At 40.0% G+C, this 10,108-nt stretch overlaps 1 protein-coding gene across 1 annotated transcript; it reads right to left on the bottom strand.

Annotated features, from left to right (window-relative positions):
• Positions 1 to 2,133: 2,133 nt before the first annotated feature.
• LOC127210696 (olfactory receptor 6C65-like) lies at positions 2,134 to 3,072 on the bottom strand. The gene has a single exon (XM_051170424.1). The coding sequence runs from the start codon at positions 3,070 to 3,072 to the stop codon at positions 2,134 to 2,136; it is 939 nt and encodes a 312-aa protein (XP_051026381.1).
• Positions 3,073 to 10,108: the final 7,036 nt, after the last annotated feature.

Below are 10,108 nucleotides of genomic sequence, written 5' to 3'. Positions count from 1 at the left end.
ATAAGATAAAGATTTGGTGTTTTGTTAGAATAGTCACTTGTGTTTTCTCTTAATTCAACGGGCTCTTGATTATTTAGATTATTTTCTCTGATTAAATAAGTGCTTTATATCTCTGGTTAAATAGAGCTATCACACACATGAAATCCACATTTACGCAGGAATTTTCCTGCCTTCTAAACTTGCACCAATCTAAAAATTTAGATTTCTGTATCTTAAGTTCTCTTTTATAAGTCAAAGCTAATTTATACATTAAAGAATAAATTGTTTTAGGAAATCTCATGATGGCTATTTTAAAAAATTGACAACCCTCTTCATTCAAAAAGACAACTCTCTCCAAGGAAAGACTTTCCAGAGTTCTGGTGGCCTACCCCCAAAGACTCATTTATTTGACTGGATTTGAATTCCTACAGGCAAATATAGAGATAAACTGAGATTTTTTTTCTTTACAGTTTGTGTGTATGTGTGGTGTGTGTGTGTATGTGTGTGCATGTGTGTGTGTGTTGCATATTTGTGTGTATGTGTATGTATGTGGTGTGTGCATGTATGTGTGTATGTGTGTGTGGTGTGTGTGCATGCGTATGTGTGCATGAGTGTGTGTGTGTAAGTACATGTGTGTGTGAGTGTGTGTGTGTGTGTGTGTGTGTGTGTGTGTGTGTGTGTGTGTGTACATAGCTGTGGTGCTAATTACTTCTGCCTTTGGCTTTGTGTTTGTGAGCCTTCTCGATGCAAATCTTCTAAAACGTAAAACTTAGAAAATGTTTGCCAAGCTGGTATTGTCCAAAATAAAATTTTAACAATGATAGTATTTTATCAGGCTTGTGCAGATTCTCAATTATATTCAAACGATTATTTATGACATGAGTAAGTAAATGTGTATAAATATTTTATGTGATAAGCTGTGTCATTCCAATAATTAAAAGGATTGAACATGAGTAACTTAGAGTCTTGCTAGAATGCAATGAAGATGATGGAACTGTGCTGCTGGTGAACTTTCTTTGATTGGCTCTAATTTCCTTGTAAAATACAGCAGTTGCCTGTTGACATTTTGCAAGTGTCAACTCCTAACAACCCAAACAGTATTTAAAACAAATTTAAATGGGCTTAATGTAACTCAGCCTAAGAACCCCTTCTTTGCGTCTCTCTGTTACTCAAGTTTGGTCAAAAGTTTCTCTGTGGCACTGACTTTTCCCTAACATCTACCTCTTTCTCTCTGACTAGGGATCAGATCAAATCAACCAGACAAATCTTACCATGGCAATGAGGGACAACTCCAAACCACAGGAAGACCAATCAGGGATGCCCTCAAGGAAGTTGTAGGGAAACAAGGGCAAAGCTGTCAGACTTGAGATGGAGTCACAATGGCCATGCTGGCACATATAAACCCAGAGGACCCTGGATTTGAAGCTAGCCTTGACTGTTAAGAAAATACAGCAAAAACACTTACACCAGCATTTTAAATATAACCACAACTGAGACATTGCAAAGAACAGAGAACTGAGCTGCTCCATCACTTTAACTTAGGCCTGTACTCAGGCTGTTGTTTTCTCTCAAGCGCAATATATTTCAAATATTTCAGCAGATCCACCCGGAGATGGAGCAGCACATTAGATCTGCCAGGGCCAGCAAATAGACAGAAGGGAACTAGAACCGTGTAATATAGACCCTGAACAATAAAAAGATTCCTAGAGGCAAGGTGAGAGGAACTGAGACTATTTTTCTCCCTTGTTCAAGCTCAAACTGTAAACAAGCCCATCTTCTTTTACTGAATTATTATTTCCTTGCTTCTCAGTAAAGCATCAGGCAGCGTACTCCCAGTTCAAGTCACTAGGTGAGAAAATTACAAGAAAACCAAAAGAATATGAGAAAATACATCTGGTTGTAGAAGGTCTTTTGTCAAAGAGCTTTAAAATGACTGAATCACTTATGTAGGCTGTTTAGTCTGATGCTCCTTCACCACCCTGCCCTTGCTGTATTTCCCTATGATGTTGGCTGTTGTCCTGGTTCCTAGAAGCAGGCTCTATAAACAGCATGTATCTTGGGTGCTCCAATCTTTCCTGTACGCCTATTATCAGAAAGATGCTTTCTATGTGTTAGTGGGTTATTTGCAAATTCAGTTGCAGGTTTCAGAAAAAATCAGTGCTTCCTTGATGGCAGTAATTTCTTGGCGATGTCCTTGAATGCCTGCTTGACTTGCTGGTTCCTTAGGGTGTAGATGAAGGGGTTCAGCATAGGAGCGACAGACGTGTTGAGCAAGGCGACGCCTTTACTCAGCACCACGCCTTCTCTGGCAGATGTTTTTACATACATAAAAATGCAGCTTCCGTACGAAATGGACACCACAATCATGTGGGAGGAACAAGTGGAAAAGGCTTTTTTCCTTTGCTGTGCTGAGGGTATCCTCAGGATTGTTCTAAGAATGAGTGTGTAAGAGAGAACCACCAAAGCCAACGTCACTAGGAGAGTAAACACTGCCAGGAAAAACGCCATCAGCTCTAGTACCTTCGTGTCTGTGCAAGCGATCTGCAGCAGGGGAGAAGAGTCACAAGTGAAGTGATCGATGACGTTAGAGTCGCAGAAGTCCAGCTGCAGGCCCATGATCACTGGGGGGAAAACGATGAGGAAACCAGATGACCAGGAGGCAATTACAAGTCGATTGCATACTTTGTTGTTGATGATGGCCGTATAGTGCAAAGGCTTGCAAATGGCCACATAACGGTCATAGGACATCGCGGCCAGTAGGAAAAACTCTGTCGCTCCCAGAAAGATCAAAAAAAATACCTGTACCATGCAAGCGTTATAGGAAATAGCTGTGTTTCCTGTAGCAATGCTGGTCAGAAATCTCGGAATGCAGACTGTTGTAAATAAAATTTCTAAGAAGGAAAAATTCCTGAGAAAGAAATACATGGGAGTTTTCAAGTGAACATTTGACAGGGTCAGTGCAATGATGGTCATGTTCCCACTTACACTCAGTAGGTATGTGGCCAGCAAAAAGGAGAAGATCACAATTTGTAACTCTGGGTCACCTGTGAGTCCCAGAAGAATAAACTCTGTGATTGACGTCTTGTTTGGCATAGCTAAGGTCTGAATTTGGGAAGGTCTGTGAATAAAAAGAGCAATGTCAATTCAAAATCATTTGATATGATTTCAAATACGTATGTAATGATCTTATTGCACAAAAACAAAGTGTGTGCATAATACCTTGGGAAATGGCATAGCTATCCATTAGAACTGAAGGGTAATACTGTGTCTTGAAAGGTAAAAATTAATTTGTTTCAGTATTCTTGGGGAAGACTAAACAGATTACCAAAGAGTATACACTGTAATTTCAAAACAGTGCACACTGTATAATATACAATTTATAATTTATAATTATCACTAGAAAATCACCTTGAGTCGAATGCAATTCTTTTTGTTTGCTCAGTAGCCCATACTGACCTGCAATTCTTTTGCCTCCTGCTTCAGTCCCATGTGAGATTCTAGGCATTGGTATTTTACTCACAACTCTTGGCGGGTTTTGTTTTGGTCCTATGACAGAGACAGGATGAGTTGGCTCTGAAGTTCAGAACTATTGTGCAGCTCAGGGTAACCTCAAACTTGTTGTTTTCACCCCTCAGCTTCACCTGTGCGGGGCTCACGAGAGTGAAGAGACCCAACCAGCACCCTAAATTAGTAAGTTCTCAAGTTCACAAAAAAAACTTTAAAAAGAAAACACTCTGTGGAGAGCAACTGACTAAAATCCTTCATTTTTATCATCACACAAAGTCATTCTATTACCTCCTTTCTGAAATTAGCAGAAATACAATATTGCGTATATTAATCACTAAGGTCAGATTGTTAAGGCTAAATATAGTGTGCCAGTAAGATTTTTGCATGACAGCCTTTCTCAATCTCTGCTTTGAAAAAAAAAATGATAAGTGTCTTGTTTTTAAAATGTGTGGCAGAAAAAGGAAATATAAGGAAGATTAAAAACATAGGAATCACATAGCATAAAATATAATATTTATAATTACTGTGGAAAATATCAATATATTCATCACTCTACAAACAATAGTGATCCTACTAGGTTCTGTGTGCAAGCCCGAGGGGTCGTATACTAGTGTTGACAAATAAGGTAGCATTCCTATTTTTATTCTACTTCATCATATCCTGTGTTCCAGTGTCCAAAACACACACTGGATTTTTTACTTGATTGAATTTTACTTGATACACAAAAGAATAAAATTTGTACCTGAATAATAACTCTGCAACTTATTAATGCTGGTGCCAATACTCTACAGTTTGTTTTAACTATCTGAGCTCAGATCTGCATCTATGTGTCATGTCTTGCAAATCAATCAATTTTAACAAATTTTTATACCATTAGTGGCATGTGCCAACAAAATGAGAGCTTTTAGTATTGACAGTTTTAGAATTTCAATGACTCTGAAAGACACTTTCTGGGATTACGTGAGTACACTATACTGCTATCAGTTCTAAGAAGCAAGAATCCAAGCTCCAAAACTCTCAGGTAAACCATGAGGACTCTGAGTCAATGCAGTGCAAGGAGGGTACGGAAGGCAATGAAATAGTTTCCTGTGTCCACCGCCCATTAGGGCTATGTAAGTAATATCACTTTTGTTTACCTGAGGAAAATGCATTTGACTCCTTTGTGTGGCCAGTGTTCTACACTTCTGAAGTCAGCTGTCATATTAGGGGAAGACATAGGTACAAAAATGTTGCAAATTTTAACAAGATGGAATCACAATGTATATCAAAAAGACTTATTGTATACAGTTCTGATTCAGGAAATGGGTAACATTGTTGACAGAGGAAAGACATACTCACTTTTAGGTTAGTCTGGACATAGTTTAAACATAGTTTTCTGATTATCTGAAACTTAAATTTTAAAAAATGATTTAAGCAGGCAAAGGTTGTTTCATTTTTAAAATAATGTGCTCAAATTACGAATTTCTATACAGAAACTCCCTTATTAAATTGTAAACATTCTGTCTACATCCCACTTGTGAAAGCCTATACACTTCTCAACATCATATGCCAGCAATGATGGTTAAAAAAAAACTCTTCTGCAAAAGGAACAGATAAATTGTGTATATTTGTGAGTTAGGAGAGTTTTCCCTGGAGGAAAACATAATACACACATCCCTAGAGAAAGAAAACTACTACATCTACAATTGATTAACTTTCACAACAATTTACTCAAATTCCTTTGAGAACCATTACTTACTGGAAGATACAGAAAAATATGTGTAATTTCATGCATCATATGAACCAAAGTGAAGGACTGAGGAAACAATTATTGCTCGCTGAATAATTGTTTCAAATTATCCTTCCAATTGCTTTTTATGTTTTAGAATTTTCTGGGTGTTTTGTTTGTTTGTTTGTTTGTTTGTTTCCATATGAATGTTGAGACATTTTTCAATTTATGTTAAGAATTGCACTGAAAATTTGTGTTGAATTTCTGTAGGATGATTTTGGTAAAATAATCATTTTACAACATTAGTCTCCCCAACCCTTGAGCATAAGAATTCTTCTGTCTTCTGGTATTGCTTTAGCTTTTTTCTTCAGAGTTTTAAAGTTATCTTTAAACAAATATTTAACTTCCTTGGTAAGATTTATTCCAAGATATTTTTGAGACTATTTTGAGTGGGATTGTTTCCCTGATTTCTTTCTATGTTTGCCTTTGGCATATAGGGAGGCTACTGTTCTTGTGTGTCAAGTTTCTGCCTTGCTACCTTGCTGAACATACGTTTCTACTTTAGGGTGTTTTGTCCCTTGTACCCCAATTTTCCCAGCAACTATTCCATGAAGTCATATTGGATCTTGTGAAAGGACGTTTTTTTGTTTCTAATGAGATGATCATGTGGTTTTCATCCTTTAATCTATTTATGTGGTGATTCATATTTACTGATTGGTGAATATTGAATCACCCTGTATCTCTGTATTAAAGTCAATTTGATCTTGGTAAATGAGATTTTTAATGTGTGCCTTTTTTCGTAAGATTATTTTTGTTACTTTTAAAATTTATTTTTAAAATAATATGATTTGATTATATTCCTTCCCCTTGCTAGATCAAAAACTCTCCTATGTGCCAGAAACAAAAAGAATAAAGATCAGGAAGGCAATTCCACCCACCAAAAAAATCCTTTAAAAATCAGGTACCTTGGAATAAATCTAACCAATAACATGAAAGCCAATACAATAAAAACTTTAGCACTGAAGACAGATTGAAAGATAAAACCAGAACACAGCAACAGTTCCCATTCACTTGATTAGGTAGGTTTAATGTATAAATGTGTAGTCTATAGATGCACTGCATCTTCCTTCAGAATTCAATGTAATTATTCTAGGAACGGGAAAGAAAAATGACAGTCTAAAATTCAGGTGGAAGTACAGACATTCCAGATAGCCAAAAACACTACTGACAATGAGAGCATTGCTGGGGTGTCACACTTACTGACGCTAATTCTATCACAGAGCCTACAAGCAAGAACATCACAGACCTACTAGGAAACACATGTGGATTAGTGGAACAGAGTAAAGCACCCAGATACAAATCCACTCACCCATAGCTACCCAATGTTTAACCAAGAAGCTCCGCCTAAAAAAAAAAAGTACCTATAACACACAGTGCTGGGAAAACTAGATGTTAACACATAAAACAAGTAAACTTTTCCTTTCTCCGTCATCCTGCACAGAAACTATTTTTATATAGATCCATGAGCTCAATATTAGACCAGAAACCCTGAATAGTCTAGAAGAATAGTAAGTACATGTCGGATACTCTGAGGACACTCTCGCTAGGACCACAACAACCCAGAAAATAAAACCAGCAATCAAGAAGTGGAATGGCGTGAAATTAAAAAAAAAAAAAAAAAAAAAAAAAAGCTTCTGCATGCTTCTGAAGAGTCACTCTATAGAACAGGGGAAATAATCTCTCAGTTGTACATCTGAGAGGGGACTGTCGTCTAAAACTTGCAAAGAACCCCAAAAAATAAACATCAGGAAAATAGACAAGGAATGAGCGTCTTCTGGACACAGCAGGGATTTTTCTGCACAACTACTCCTGTTTCCTTTTCACCTCCCTTCCAATCTGGATCCACCACCTATCTGTCCCTAGTTAGAAAATGACAGGCATCGAAGGGGTAAATATAATTTTAAAAAACTAATCATAATAGAACCTTGAACAGATCATATGGAAACCTATTTTATAAGCTCTGTGTTTGTATGTGTGTGTGTATGTCTGTGTGTCTTTGTAGTGTTAATATGTCCATTCCCATGTCCGTGTGTGTGTGTGTGTGTGTGTGTTATGAATATCTACTTGTCCATGTGCGTGTGCATGTGTGTGTGTAGTGTGTGAAGTATGTATTGTGTGAGTGTAGTGTGTAGTATATATGTGCATGTGTGTATGTGAGTGTGTGTGTGTGTGAGTGTGTGTGTCTGATGAACTGGATCACTATCATTGATACGCTCATCTCAGAAGCCACAAGTTGCCAAATAAAAAGCTCAGTGCAAGTGCAGCATACTTCCATAGAGTTACTGGACAAGGAAGTCTCGGAGACCTCCCAAAACAGTACAGGTTGTTGCTCTTGGCTCTCCTTCATAACTTGATGGCAAAACCCTATTGCAGAAGACACACAGTTTGGTGGAGGACATGTAGAAATTAAGTTGGTACTGCTTAAACAGTTTCTTCCCCGAGGAAAGAAGCCATCAACAACCTTACTCAGCTGTGAGTCCTGTGAGCAAGTGAAGCAGACAGAAAACATGGGCCATTGATGTGCAGTGTCCTGGGTGTGATGGGGTAACACACCACTTTCTCACTGGACTCAAGCCTTCTCCACAGGAGGAACACATGCATGGTGTCTGTAATCTGGGCAAGAACTCTGGTTTTGTGTACTTTGTGGTTAAATGAGAAATGCCCTCCGTAGGCTCCTGTACTTAAACATTTGTTCCTAGTTGGTGGGGCTGTTTGGGGGAGGTTATGGAGCCTATAGAAGAAGCAAACTGATTGGAACAGGACATCACCGAATGCAAGCTTTGATGGTTTATAACCTCACCCCACTTCCTTCTCCTGCCATAATGCCATTCCTTCCCTGCCACAAAGGGCTTTTATCCCTCTGGAATCAAGAGCTAGAATGAGCCCCTTTTTCCTTATGTTGTCTTTGGTCGTGGTGTTTAATCAAGCAGCAGAAGAGATGTCTAATCAGTGCCAGGAATCATCTCACTACCATTAGTGGTATTCGGTTGGCATGGCTTGTGTTTGCTGTTATGTTCTCTTCCCTATGTTTTCCAACTCTAAGATTGCCTCTGCTTGTGTTTTCTTTGCTGCTTCTAATTCCCTCTTTAGGACTTGAATAATGTTATTCATTTCTTTTTCCCATTTGATTGAATTTTCCTGTAATTCTTTACATATTTATTCAATGCCTTCATGTCTTTGGATGTATTTTCCTGTGTTTCTTTGAGTGATTTCTATTCCTCTTTTAAAGCTTCTACCATTTTCATCACCTCAGATTTAAAGTCTTCTTCTTGCACTTCGTGGGTGTTCATATCTCCAGGGCTTGCTGCGTTAGGATCACTGGTTTCCAGTGTTGTTATACGGTTCTGAGTTTTGTTGCTCGTCTTCTCGTGCTGTTCTCTAGGCATCTCGTGGTCTCTGGTGTTAGCAGGCCTACAGGTTCCTCCAATAAGGTCACTGTCTATGCCCCACATTGGCCAGGTATGTTGGGAGCAAATAAAGAGAGCTCCAAGGATAAGGTTGTTTTCCACGGCTTCCCAGAGTCCTCCTCAGGATATTAGACAGTGAGTGTTAGAGCCTGCACACAGCTCAGCTCAGCTGGGTTCCCTGACTGTATCCCCGTTGGGTCAGGCAGGAGAGGAGTGGGCTGGTAGATTTCCAAGCCCAAAGTTTCTGAGGTGCACCTCAGTCCTTTTTGAGATGGCAAGGCTCTGTCTATCTCCTGTGTTCCAGATGGGCTAAGTCAGTAAACAGCTGGGAGGCTGTGAGAGGTTCAAGCTGGAAGCTGCTCGGGTGTTCCACAGACCTTTTTGAAACAGCAGCAAATGTGAGTCTTGGTCTTTTCCAGACTCAGCCTTGTCTATCTGCTCTGTATCCCAGATGGGTCAGGATGTTATGCAGATGGGGAGCTGAGAGGGACCAAGGCCCAAAGAAGCTAGTGTGTTCTACAGGCCTTGATATGACAGGGCTCTGCTTATCTGCTTATCCCCAGTTTGGCTAGTCCAGTAAACCACTGGCCATCAGAGAGAGATTAGAGCTCAAAGCTGCAAAAGAAACAGCAGGTAATGTGTGGGGTGGCACTCACCTGTCGCCTAGATCCTCTGCGACCTAGGTGGATCAGGCCAATAGGCTGTAGGTGGGCAGGGTGAGGTCAACACCAGAAGCTGCTAGCAGGATAGCAGCTAATGAGGACTGTGGCCCAAGCAGGTCTCTGCTCAGCATGTTTGCTTTGTGTCTTAGCTGTGTCAGAGCAGTATGCTTCAGGCGGTTGGGCACAGACAGAGGAGGCCTGTAGTTGGCTGTAGGATGGTGGCTAATGCAGATTGTATCAGGGGCCTGGATTTAGCTATTCTGGCCACAAGGTATGCTCCTTGTTACAAATGGGAAGCAGCTGGTCGGGGTGTGAGAAATCGAAACTCCAAGCTGCTCAGAAGTTCCACAGGCTCTCTTGAGATGGCAGGGCTACGCTTATCAGCTCTGTGACCACCCAGCAAGACTAGGCAAGGCAACAGCTGGAGGGCTGAGAGAGATCAGTGCCCTGCACTCTTTCTTGGGAAACAGCTAATATGGATTTTGTATGGTGCTGGGACTCAGCTCTGCCTGTCTGCTTCCTCTCTCAGATCCGGCAAGCCATAGATGGACACTCAGAGTTTGATGCTTCAAGGATATTCTACAGTCTTTCTCAAGATGGCTGCTAATGAATGTTGTTCCCTGGGATTTTTCTCTGGGTTAGCTGGGTGGCCAGGGGTCTGCCCTACCCATGCCCCACATAATGTGGATCCCTCTCTTCTGGGAATCAGCAGAACTGGTGTTTTATAGCTCTCTGTTTGGTCTTTAGGTCACTGAGCAGTTTTGGTTTTTCTACTAATCAGACAC

The sequence above is a fragment of the Acomys russatus genome, chromosome 28, assembly GCF_903995435.1.
Source record: "Acomys russatus chromosome 28, mAcoRus1.1, whole genome shotgun sequence".
Lineage (NCBI taxonomy): Eukaryota > Metazoa > Chordata > Mammalia > Rodentia > Muridae > Acomys > Acomys russatus.
Note: the sequence above shows the minus strand (reverse complement) of the source record. Positions and strands in the feature narration are given on the sequence as shown.

What these genes read in the sequence shown, in the direction of transcription:
- LOC127210696 (XM_051170424.1), bottom strand. Translation starts at nt 3,072, where the DNA reads ATGCCAAACAAGACGTCAATCACAGAGTTTATTCTTCTGGGACTCACA.